General features: G+C 38.8%; 1 protein-coding gene across 1 annotated transcript in view; it reads right to left on the bottom strand.

Annotated features, from left to right (window-relative positions):
* Positions 1-13660, bottom strand: part of CRYBG3 (crystallin beta-gamma domain containing 3) — a 120921-nt gene that overhangs the window by 45029 nt on the left and 62232 nt on the right. The window contains exons 9-12 of the mRNA XM_082625910.1: positions 13368-13482; positions 12174-12209; positions 9886-10019; positions 6284-6410 (exon numbers count right to left, since the gene is read on the bottom strand). Coding sequence (XP_082482036.1) covers positions 6284-6410; positions 9886-10019; positions 12174-12209; positions 13368-13482 — 412 coding nt within the window. The remainder of the gene's footprint in view (positions 1-6283; positions 6411-9885; positions 10020-12173; positions 12210-13367; positions 13483-13660) is intronic.

A 13660-nucleotide genomic window follows, 5' to 3' on the forward strand; every position in this document is an offset into this window, starting at 1 on the left:
TCTCAAACACTATCAAATTTCTCATTATGATGATGATTATTATAAATATTATCTAAGATTTCTAGTATAACCATTCATTTTACATGAACAAGCAAAACAGTGTCTAATAAAAACAAAGCACCTATGAGGAGAGAAAGAAAATACATTAAAAAAAATTCTCTTGCACTTACAACCTGTCAAGTTTGAAGGATTTAAAAACTGCTAACACAGCTGGGTCAAATTTCATTTGAAACTTTAAAAGATAAAGGTTTTTTACCAGAAATTTTTATTATAAAGTAATTTCTAACCCATATTTGTGTTCTCAATTCCTCCTTGAGAATAAACATGTGGAACCTGAGAACACCTGTCACCTTCATTACTTTCTCATGGTTCTTAGAAAACCGGGAGCAGGGTGGATTTACTCTTCATGACTCCCACCACCCCTCATTTTATTAATAGAACACTTTTCAAAACACTTGCACTTGTTATCTCTTTTGAGCTCCCTTAAACCCTTATTTTACATATATATGTGTATATATACACATATATATACATATACGTGCACATATATACATAGATGTCTATATCTATCTTGTTACAGATATAGATCTGCCATTTTCCAGATACAAATCTAGAGTACATATATTAAATCAAGGCTTCAACATCCTAGAAGAGATTTGCCTTAAGGTCTCCAGGACAAGCCTCCCCAATGACATTTTACAGCCTGGGCGCCACATCAACAAACCTGGTTATATTGACAACATAAACTTCCATCATCCAAGGAACATGAACATGCCTCCGTTTCTTGCAACCTGAAAGTGTGTAAATAGCTCCAGGCGGCTGTGAGAATACAATGAGGTAATGCCAACTGAAGGCGCCCATCTGGGTCCTGGTCAGGAACTGGTATCAATAGCCGCCGACCAAGTCAGGCCCCATGACAATGGGCAGGTCTTCAGCAGCTCTCACACATGGACTCCTCCTCCCCTACTCTGGTGATTCTGGAACGCTCTATCTCTGCTTTTATCTCCTCTGCCCCTACAACTGTTCTCTACTCCCTGTTAGGGTTGTAGGAATTGAGTGGGAATAAGTTGACATAAACCATGGGTCACTGCGTCACGTTGGAGTGAAACGGGACAAGGACAAAGATAATCACAGATATGTGCACAGGTGCTGTGATTGTGCCTTTTCATTGAGAAATCACTTGTGCTACAGTGTCATGGACTTTACTTGAGCACTGATTTGCACAAACCCTACTGTGTGGGTCGTGGGAGGGTGGCGGCAGTGAGGAGGGTGAGCTGGGAAGCAGGCTGAAGGCACAGGCCATTTAGCAATGATGCAGCCGGGAGCGGAGCAGAGGAGGAGGGACCCACTGTCACAGGACCCAGTGCCGAGTACAAGTGCTGGCAGCACTGGGTTCACAAATAAATTTACTCATGTGGCTTGAGTTTGTGTCCTTCCTACCCTGGCTACCATTCCCAGAGACGTGGCCAAGGGCCAGAGCAGACTCCTAAGTGACATCGTTCTCTTCTTTAATCTCCTGCTTTTGTTTATTCATGCCTGGTAGCTTCTGCCTTCCATCTTTTTCTAAGTATGTTTCTGAGCCAGGCTTCTGGCTTTAACCCTCTCTGCATTTTTCACTCAAACCTACCAAATATACAATATCTGATCCAGTTGACTAGTTGCCATCAATATGGTATCCCTGCTGTTCAGAGCTCTTAACTCCAAGCCAAATCCAGTCATCTGGGGCTAAATCTCAAGGGTCAGATGTACAAAGTATGGGATGAAATATGCAAGAAAACACAGAAACAAAAAACCAAAACTTCTAACTGCCTTGCTCATGAGGTGACTGCAACAGGACACAAGTCCTGTGAGGTTACTAGGTTATTATCATTCTGACTATAAGCACAACTACATAATACTTAAATTTATCAAATAACTTTGAAAGTCACACAGATTTAAGTGGAGCTCTGTTGCTCCAGAAGGATGAATAATGATGGAACGACCTCAAATCTGTACTCCGTTTTGTATTTTTAAAGCACTTAAATCCAATGAAAACTCTGGGTAGTCTAATATGGTCTCAGGTACAGTACTCCCCACAATTAGAGCAAGCTAACAAACTGTTGCTTCAGGACCAAAAATAAGTCTTAAGGATCAGTAATTTGATTATTCTTAAATTTCATAAAATCCCTCAGCTCATTGGGCCCTGGAACTCTTACGCTACAACCCCAGGGGTGGGCAGCGTAATATGAGACACCAGCTGAGATCTGGTGTATCCATTAATTAAGGAGACATAACAGTGTCTGCTGCATACCACCTGGTTTCAGAGATCTGAAAAGAGGCCCCAAGTCTGAAAATCATAACAAAAGCAAATCCAGAAGTTAGTCTAGTATGAAACTGAGGAAAAACAAGCATCCCAAGAAAGTTTTATAGAGGAAGCCAAGGAATAAAAATTCCTTCTTTAATCCTTGGAGTCTAAATACTGCTATATTCCTTCTGGTCCTTTTCACTTTAGAAAATAATCAACTCCAAGTCAATATATCTGCCTAACTCATTTGGAATTAGAAACACATTTCTGGTTGTCCTCTCCAAAGCAATCCATGACACAGATCACATTATCCCTGAGGAACATATCCAGGATCTGACCTTCGCAGATTCAGAGTGTTCCACACACTACAGCCAGGACGTTAGAAGACTGCATTGTGTTATGCAACTTTTCTATCTGTCCTCTATTTTCTATTATTTCAGCTTAGATCTTTTTTTTTTCTTTTTTCTTTCTTTTTTTTTTTTGCGGCACACGGGCCTCTCACTGTTGTGGCCTCTCCCATTGCGGAGCACAGGCTCCGGACGCGCAGGCTCAGCGGCCATGGCTCACGGGGCCAGCCGCTCCGCGGCATGTGCGATCCTCCTGGACCGGGGCACGAACCCGTGTCCCCTGCATCGGCAGGCGGACTCTCAACCACTCTGCCACCAGGGAAGCCCTCAGCTTAGATCGTAAATGCAGTGCCTCACTCTTCCCGGGTTAGAGACCTCTGAGAGTCTACTTGGGAAAAGATGTCTCACATCATCTCTGCCTGCTAATCACACAGGTTGACATAGGTGACAACCCCAAGAGCTTTAAATCCTATTTCTAACAATACTGTGTCATATACTTAAAATTTTCAAAGAGGGTAGATCTTATGTTGTGTCTTATAGCACAAAAAATTAATAATAATTATAAAGAGGGCATGAGGAAACTCTGAGAGGAGATGGATATGTCTATGGCCTTGATGGTGGTGATGGTTTCATGGGTGTATACTTATTCCCAAACTCCTCAGTTGTCTACAAAAAATATGTACAGCTTTTTACATGTCAATCATAACTCAATAAAGTGGTTTTTAAAAAAGAACTCCTCCCCAGTTATATGCTATACCTGGAGAGTATAAAATATTTCATCTGAAAACATTTTCATGAACATACATTTAAATTATAAATAATCTGAAAAGTATGTAAATAATTATTTATTATACATGTGTATTAGTCTGCGGAGTAACTATATATTTATAGCTATAAACGAAATGCTAATAATCCTTTGGCTGAATGAGATTCCAGCTTTCCACTCTTGAAGTGCTTAAATTTTTTACTCTAATCATTCTGTAACAAAGGAAAATGGGTAATATGACATGGGCTCTAGAGTAAGACAGACTTGCCCCTCAAATCACAGCTCTAACACTCAGGCACAGTACCGAACATCTTAGATCCTCAGTTTCTGTATCTATAATATGGGAATCGTGAGTCTCTATCTCTTCATTTTTGTGAAGATTAAGTGCAAGTATGCATGTAAAGCCATTAATAAGTACCTGAAAATGTTAGGATTATTATAATGAGGATTATGCTAACATCTTTACAAGGTAAACTAGTCCTAATTTTTTTTTGGGGGGGGCTGTGTTGGGCCCTCGTTGCTGCACGTGGGCTTTCTCTAGTTGCCGCGAGCGGGGGCTACTCTTCGTCGTGGTGCATGGGCTTCTCACTGCAGTGGCTTCTCTTGCTGCAGAGCATGGGCTCTAGGGGCGTGGGCTTCAATAGTCGTGGTGCGTGGGCTTAGTTGCTCTGCGGTCTGTGGGATCTTCCCCGACCAGGGCTTGAACCCGTGTCCCCTGCATTGGCAGGCGTATTCTTAACCACTGCGCCACCAGGGAAGCCCCATAGTCCTAATTTTTAAAGAATCTAATTTAAAAAGATTTTCTTTGAGGGAAAGTCTTACTTATTTGTACAAAAACTGTGTCATCATTTTTGTAAATACCCAAAACTTTTGTTTGCAGAGGTAATTGACATGCCAATCTCTGCTAATTTTTCCAATGTATTTTATCATAGACTGTCTATATCAAATATCTCCTAAATTTTTAGCTACATAGTTACACAGTATTTTTTATTTTTACCTTTTCTACTATTGGGAGAGTTCAACTAGTTAAATCTTGGGGTTTTGGTTTTTGTTTTGCTTGTTTTAGTCGCAGTCATCTTTGGAAGATACCATCATATTCACTACTGAACATTTCTAGGAGCAACACTTCCACCCAACTCTTTTTTTTAAATCAGGAGGGAAAATTTTAAAAATTACTCAATACTAGGTGGAAGATGCTTTGAATCACAACCCTTAGCTTCCTCGACACATGTGGTCACAATGACCTAAAAGAAAAAAAAGCCTGTATCGTGTTTTGTCTGGCTTGCCTTTTAGGGCTCAAGTAAGGAGTAGCTATGTAGAGAAAACCCGTGGCCCTTGTACATTAGAATTTGAACTAAATACCTCAAAAGCTATCTATCCATTGCTCATGCAAACTCAGTGCCCAATCTTCAGTGGACTGTGCTACATTTCTTTTCGGTAGAACCGGTTTCCAACTCACTTTCTTACTAACAAGGATCACTCATGGGAAAAAAAAAAAGCTCTCCTGTTCCCTGTGCTTCTTTCTCTCCCATTCAGGCTCCTCATGCCCGACCAGGTGAGGGTTTGCAACAGTGGTGTTGGTGGCCCCCGGCAGACAGAAACTTAAGGAACAGAGCACATAACCCCTGTGCTCATGCAAAGCCCACGTGGACCCAATAATCACCCTTCACTTCATTATCAATTCCTTCTAAAGGAGGCTTTGGAGGCCATGCCAGATAGTTTAGAGTTTATATGGGTGAAGATTATTTTGGAAATACACTGCAGTGGTATAACTCCTCAATTAGGAGAAAACATGCCCCTCTGAACACACACCGAAAAAGTCTCCAGAGCTGGTCAGAAAAATGAGCAACATTTGATAAGCCCTGATATCCTGCAGAACTCTCTAACATAAGCTTCTGCCTGGAGTCCTGGAACATTCTAGACCTCCTGCCTCCAGACTTACTTACCTTCTTCACCTCATGCCAAGAAGGTCAAGAAAAAAAGTGTGAGCTCCTCAACATGGCATATAAGGCCCTTCGTTATCTGGCTCTGGATTCATCTTCCCAAAGTTCTGCCTAATATCCTGATTTTGCTGCATTTCCAAAACACACCAGGTTCACTGACATGAGGGTTTCTCAACCTCAGCACTATTAGCATTTTAGGCTGATGATTCGTGGTTGTGGGGGGCTGTTCAGTGAATTGCAGGGGTTTAGCAGCCTCCCTGGCCTCCACCAGCTAGATGTCAGTAGCATGCCATACCACCCCCGCCCCAAAGTCATAACAGTCCAAGATGTCTCCAGACACTGCCAAATACCCCCTAGGTAAAATCACCCCCAGCTGAGAACCACTGGCTTACATCCTTGCCTTTTTATATGTTAACCTCTTGCTAAAACACCTGTCTTTCCTCTTCACCTTGTCCCCAAATTTCTTCACTTGGCTAACTCTCAAACTTGAAATTTCAACTCAGCTGCCCTCTTTTCCTCTCTACTTCCAAGGGGAAGTACGTGACCTTTCTCTGGGTATCCTGAGTACTTTGTGCTTAATCCAGTTACAGTCAAACAATATCAAACATTTATATAGGTGCTATCTACCCTATCACTGCCTGCTCTGCGAAGGCAGGGACTGAGTCTCTGGCCACCATATCTCCAGCACCTGACACAATACATCTAACAAAGCAGGTGGTCAAAAATGATTATGGAATCAATGGATGAAAACTAAACATAAATATTCTATATTAATCATGGCAGTTAAGAAAGGCATGCAAGTCACATAAGCCGTTCAGTTTAATGCTCTCAGGTATTAGAAACATTTTATAATCTTATGTTCTACCAGAGGTCATATCCAGTTTTCATGGAAAGCTAAAAAAAAAAAAAAAATAGAAAATTAAGAACAAGGAGGTTAACTCACAGCTTGTAAGTACCGGAAAGACAAGATGGAACCACTTAATGCCCCACAGGCACTACTGTCTTCAAAATCTCCTTCTTCAAGCAAGAATTGCTGGCCTTTAAAATGTTCTTTTTCATAGGCAACCCACCTAGAAATACAGAGGATATCCAACTGAGTCATTAATAAAACTGCAGTCAAGAAAGCAAGAGAGAAAATCATAATAAAGCAACTAGTTGCACATCACCATATTTTAAAAAGCAACACATTTATTTTGCTACCGTTTACAAAGACAAACAAATGGTGTATGGATCAATAGTTTTTATAGTTTGGAGGCTTTTCCCAACAAAAAGTTAACTGTTGTAGAACTGCAACAGAGGAACTCTCCTTCAATGTTTGTGGCATGACCCGATACCACATCTCAAGGTGGTCGGAGAATAGTTTGCCGAGTAAAAAATAATGGAAAGCACAAATAGCCAATGAGAAACGGTGCAAGCCCACACTGAGATTTAAAGATAATCAGTCTTATTTTTCTGATTAAGCCCTGCTGGAACCACAGAATGATTACCATATTAAATATTTATTTAGGGTTTAAGGCAAAGGAACCTGTCACCAGCTTCAGATCTGAAACACATTACAGGTGGGTTTAGCAAGCAAGAACTGGGAAATGCGACTGGGCTGGTATTAGCCCTCGTGGCCTAAATATATACAAAGACTTCTGTAAATATGTATGGGTAGGAAATGTTGCTCCCACTAGTTTATCAGTGGTGATAATGGAAACTGGAAGCACTGTGGCAGTCTTCCAGGGACAAAGGTTTCTTGACTTCTAAAATTATCAGTACAGAACACTGATAAACACCGTTAGTCATGAGTCCTCCAGGAAACTTACCTTTATTTGGAGCAATCCACAGTAGCTAACGCAATGTGGGCATAGATGGTTCAAAACACATGTTGACCTGCTTAAATCTGCCTTCAGCCGGCACTGTGTAACTAGAGTGGGACCCCCTCCAATGGGGCAGATTTTCAAGGGTGACTATTTTGGGGTCCTGGGTTGGGGACCTCTGAATTCTGGAGCTTGACAAAATGAAGCCAGGTAGGGCTGACTAAGATTATTTTGGGAAGATACAAAAAATATTCCAAAGAACCGTTTTCATAGGGTACAAAAATAACAGTAGCCATTCAGTAATCATGAACCTGTCTCCAATTTCCTTAGTGTATATGGCAGGGTAAGGGTCCACATGAGGTGGAAAAAACATTTTATACATCTTCATTAATTTGTAATATATAAAGAAACTAACATTATTTTATTCTTAAACTATTATGTGAAAATAAATTTCACACGAGAACTTTCAAATTCTAAGTTTATATAAATGTGGCTATTCGAAACATGCTTTTAATACACCTGAATGGGAAAAATAATATAAGATATAGAAGATCTAATATTAAAGGATAGATCAGCAATTATTACATAATGACAGTTCAAAAATCTTCTGCCCAGCTTTTCTCGATAGATTAAGTTTTGATTAGTATTCAATTTATATATCTATCTGGGATATTTAAAAATAGATGTTATCTGAGAAAAATTAAGACACATCAACCTCACTTTCCCTAGACTCCTTGAGACAAGACAGAGGTGAGGAAGAGTTCCTATTACTTACAGATAAAGTTCAAAAGTTAAAAGTGAAAATAATGAAATAGAGAAACAGTAAAACGAAACAAAAAATAGTAGAAATTGTGAAAAAATAACGAAGTCAGCTGTTCACCTTTAAATTAGGACATCACATTTTTCTCCTGCAGGTGTCACATAAAAAATGAAAGTGTGTATACTGTTTTACCAGCCATAATATTTTGAGATTTTTATAAAATAACTGCAAATACACTTAGAAAATAACAATGCAAATCACTATATAGTTAATGATAAAACCATTCAGATCCTAAAGGAAAGAAAAGGCAAAAAATATTTTATAGCAGGATTAACAAGAAGTATGTGTGTCCACAGATCAGAGAACATTGTAACTAAATACAACACAATAAAAATTTGTTTATCTAAAAGAGATGTGTTTTTTAAGCCTCTAATAAATTTTTTAAATTCAAAGATAAGGAATTAGATGATTACTAATATGTCAGACTGAGACAGGCTGGAACCTGGGACCCTTTGCTGCAGTGCCACAATGCTTGCACCTGAACAAACCTCTCCTGGAGCAACAAAATACAAAGAAACTATATGGGACTAAAAATAACTGAGTACATGTACAGTTGGGGCAAATTCTGAACAAAAGATACAATGAGACCAAAAAACACAACTGCCACTTTTGAAGTGCCTGGAGCAAAGGCAGGGGGCTGGGGAGCAAAGGCAGGGCACTGCCCATGCCTGCTGCACACAACACCACCTAAGGGGTGGGCAAACTACCTAAGCCACCCCTCGGGCTCAATCCCTGGACACACCCTTACCCTCACCCCATATAAGGAAAAAGCTCACCACCCGCCCAGGGAGTGAGCAAGAAAGGGAATCTGTTGTTTGTTCTCTCTCCCCCACTGCTACAGCAGGGGCCCCAGTGAAGCCTTGCCTGAATTTCTTGTCAGCCTCCTATTGATTAAAGAGGCCAAGAACCCTGGTCAGTTACAAGACCAATTATGGACATGACCTACATATCTAAGGCATTGCATACTCTCTTATATTTCCATTTTGGCTAGTGTGGCCATTGCTTGATTTATTGTCAGAAATTGCAAAGGTTAAGTCTCTAAATGTAGACCCTTGACTGATCTTAAACAAGTTATTTAACTTCTATGAATAAAATATTTGAGTAGCATCTTTTGCTACAATAGCATTAACAAGTTATATGATGTTATTACTGCAAATAATAAGAGATACGGATGTTTAAATTAAAATAAACCATCATTCCAAACAATCCAACCTATCAACAGGGAGACTAACACAATGTGTCTGAAGGAATTCTAGCACTGAGTTGACAATGGCAAATACGCTATGAGGAAGGCTTCTTCTCTATGGTTTTACCTGCCAGGATACAAATACAAAGGCACATCACAGGTGCAGTCATAGATTGTCTGGGGTTCTTGCCCCAGTAACTGCCGACTGAGACTGGGATAGTAGCATGATGGTTACACTTGGATTTGTACTTAGAAATTCTTAGGGAGCTTTCTTAAAACAATGCAGGGCCAGGGGATAACCAGTGTCAAGAATCCTTGACTTTGTAAACACACAATCCAGGCTACTTCTTCAATGAGGGGGGACTCACTGCCAAGATCCTCAGCACAGAAAGTCAACTAAGGTAGAATAGGGGGTAAAAATTGGGGCTCTCATTCATGTGCACAATCTGTCAAAAAATAATTTTATCTTGCAATTCTTATCTTCTATATTGTGTTTAGAAATACTAAGTGTTCTAAGTTTTAGAAACTGTTTTCTTCATTTAATCCATCTCAAAATCTCTAATACTAACAAGAGTTCACAGGAAGCTGTCAGTAACTAATATTTTTTATTTCCCACATTTCAGAAGGGGTGTATATTTTTAGACTAAGGTAGGTTGTTTTTGCTCTGCTTAGCACATTTTTTGTGCCGATCTTCAAAAATCGACAACTGAATCACATATTGAAAATATAACACTCACACTCCACCGATGACACGAATTGATCCAATTCCATGAAAGTCTACATCATTTTTTAAAAAATTAGGGACAGAATCCACATGTTCACTAAACTCTTTGGCCTGTCCATGGAAGTGAGGTTTTTCATAAATAATAACCTGAAAAATATGAAAGAAAATTACTTAGCATGCTCATATTTTAGAATAGACACATACTGATTTACTTAAGTGACACTAAAAGCCACAACCTGAATTAAGGGCCACTGTCCATCTTCTTCATTAATACATACTCAAAATATAGCACACTGTCTGACATTCACAAGGAATACGTGAGTCTTTATCATCATAAAGCTAAAACATCTTGATTATATGTTTCTCTCGTATCACTATACTCAAGTATGATTACATTGTTCTAGTTACCCAAATCCTAGGACCATCTCGTGGAGTAAACTGTCTTATAACTGGTTCTTGAATTATCTTTCTATGTTTTTCTCTCTGCTCAAAATTTGATACAGACCTGCCTTACATTTATTTAACTTCCTCTATAAGAAATAAAAACTCTCTAGGGGTTCCAGGGCATAATGACAAATTATCTACTGGTTTGAGAAAACATGCTGTTTCTTGGAGCACTGCTTGTATGGTCACTACTAATCACTGAGAAGAATTAGATATGCAAATTCCTGAATTTAAATACAAAACTTCCTAAAAGTTTGAAATGATTGAAAGAATTTTGGTATTTTTATTGGATATTTGGTTCAAACGGGGGAGGAGGGAATGTAGTAGGAAACAGATTTCTAGTATTTCATTTACTTCAAACTTGGATTGGTACAAGTACTTCTCCTCTACCATCCTGATGCTCTTAACTTCCCAAACACAAGCTGCCCTTAGTACAGGAAAGTGATAACAGCGCTCATCTATTCACACTCTTATCATTTGGTCCTATTTATGGCTAATGGCATAAGTTGTGCACAGTTGGCAAATAAGACCCATGCTTAGACACACTGAACCAAGTTATAGCTTCTTTATTAAAAAAAACAAAACAAAACTGAGAACATTACACAGACTGAAAAAAATACGTAGTACTGCTCCTGCTGTCTTCTACGTATTAAATTTTCAGAGTGTTTATTGGAAGTGATGAAGTATTATTTGGGTTTAATACATGCTACATATGCTGAACACATTCAAACTAAGTAAGAAGCAATAATTTTTTGATGAGTAAGTCATAAGCCAACACCTAACAACTTGAAAATTGTGACTATCTAGGATAGCCATTCCTTTCACACACCTCTACAACCTGTCAGACTCCCAGCCTGTCGCACCTGAAATTCTCATTCAGCAGACAAGGAGACTGAGACATCACTCAGGGAGTGTCACAACTGTGTCACAACTAATTCTGCATCTATTAGGTCACTGGTTCAAAACCTTGGTTGCATGTTAGAATCACCTAAGAAGGTTTGAAAAATTTTAACCACACCCCAGACCAAAGAAGTATCTCTTCCAGTGGAACCCAGGCATAAGTATTTTTTTAAAACTCACATATGTATGATTCCAACATACAGCCAAGGTGTATTAGAGACAGTCAGATACTAAGTTTTAAAAAACTCCATCTATGTGATTGAGAGAACGGTAGTCAATTCCACAAATTAGAAAGCCCAGAAATGAGAAAGCTGGAGGCGTTGTGCCTTGTTTTGGAGGAGAGGAGGATGAATCCCTGTCTCGCTGCCTGTCTCTGGAAACGCTGTAACTTAAGTAAACAGAGGTTTTCTTCCTATCTCTCTTTACCATAATCTTATAATTCCATTTCTTTTCTGTTCCCAAAAGGTACTTAATCCTGGCATTACTACTACCCCAGGTTTCATTGCCTCTACCGTTCCCTTCAGATACTCATACTTTCAAACTGATATCACCCGATAGGAGCTGCCTACACCTCCTCCCATCATCCTTGATCTCCATCCTCAGCATCACGCCCAAATGCCTGCCAGGTATTTGCACTTGAATGTCTAGCTATCACCTCAACCACTCCACAAAACAAATATCAAACCTATCATCTTTCCACCCTGTTAGGAGGTACTTATTGGGTCTGACTAGGTTGTCAGAACAGACCTCCACCTTTGCATACTGAGCCCTCTCCTCATTCAAGCCTGGGCTCTCAGCAACCACTGTGTGCAGTCACTTCCCACCACCCCAATATGCATTAGCTAGCTATTATTAGCATACATTCAGGTAATCATTTTTTTATTTTAATAGTCCAAAATACTTAAAGATGAATACTCAAACTTTTTAGCCTGCTACCAAAGTGTGTTTAAGACTCACCTTTAAGTTCATAGGCATTTCCACTTTCAGTCCACCCTTAAGATGACAAGAAATTTTAATATTAGACATATACATATTTAAAATACTCAAAAGTAACTAAGTGATGTATGTAGGTTATATAAAAATCTGATTAGTGAAGATTACATACCAGTCAAATTTAAGTTGTGTATTTTAAAATTTAAAAATTTAGGTAGAGAATTCTACAGTGGTCAAAATCAAGTCAGACTACTCTACAACAGTGTAGATGGGGTAAAAAATCTTAAAAGATACTCTCCAGAGTATAACCACTACAAGGAAGGAAACCAAACTTTAGTGCTTAAGTACATGTGACCAATTAAAGATTTAACCCCACAGCAGAGTGTCTCAGAACAGTGGAGTTGTTAGTAGATTTAAAACTTTCATCTGGCAGAGTAGATTTCTAAACCACTTAATACTAAATTTCTTCTCTACAATCGCTTGGGCTTTCTACATTAGAGAGAGCACTTCCTCTTCCAAGTTCTATCAACACTTCGTATCACATTTACTATCTTTGTGACCGCATGGGTGTAGAGCATAAAAGGTAACCCACTCCTCACAAAAGCTCTAGTTTATAATTTCCTCGTTTCCAATGCTACTCCACACTGTGATATTCCTTAAAATTTCTCAGTTTTTCCTGTTGTTGATTTTTTTAAAGGCATAGCACAACCATAATGGTTTATCACATAGTACCATTTAATTGAAGTTTGCCCCTCAAGTAAAAATGTTTTCAACAAAATAAATCACTAATGCAGGCATTTATTACTTTTAAGAAGGCAACCATTGACAGAACTGCCCATTTATTATTAATGCTGAACTTATCATTCATTACTGCAATGGAAGAGTATAATTTACAACAAGCAATTTTCTAATAAGCATCAAAAAAACAAATTCAGAACTTTTAAAGTATGCAAAATTTTCACAGAATACTACTATAAGGAAACTGCTTGTATTGTGATAAATTTAGCACAAAGTAAATTCAGACAGCTGTCTTCTAGAAAACATTAAAATATTTTCACACACACTGAAAGAAACAGAAAAACAATGTATGAATAGTTTGCCCATTCAGTAGTATACATATACATTTCTCAAGACCGAGATGCATGACCAAACATCAGAGCTATCTTAATTTTGAATTCATGGATGCTTGGGAAAATGCTTCTTTTTAAATCTGCTTACCATTTGAAGTGGATGCAATGATTTCATTTCTGCTGCAGAAATCTCAGAGAGTCCATGGTCTTCCTCCAAAACTGTAGCTTGCCCCTTGAAATTAATATCCGGGTAGGCAAGCCAACTAAGTAAGAAATGAATGGTTGGTTAAAGTATAATAGGAATACCTTAATCTGGTTCTGTAAGAGTTGAAAGTTAAAAAAAAAAAAAAAAGCTACAAAAAGTAAAAGAAACCTCTGTCACAGAATTACACTAGTAAAACACATTCAAAGTGACATTGCCAGACAGCATATAACAATGAG

This window comes from Mesoplodon mirus (genome assembly GCF_964341445.2).
Source record: "Mesoplodon mirus genome assembly, chromosome: 6".
NCBI lineage: Eukaryota > Metazoa > Chordata > Mammalia > Artiodactyla > Ziphiidae > Mesoplodon > Mesoplodon mirus.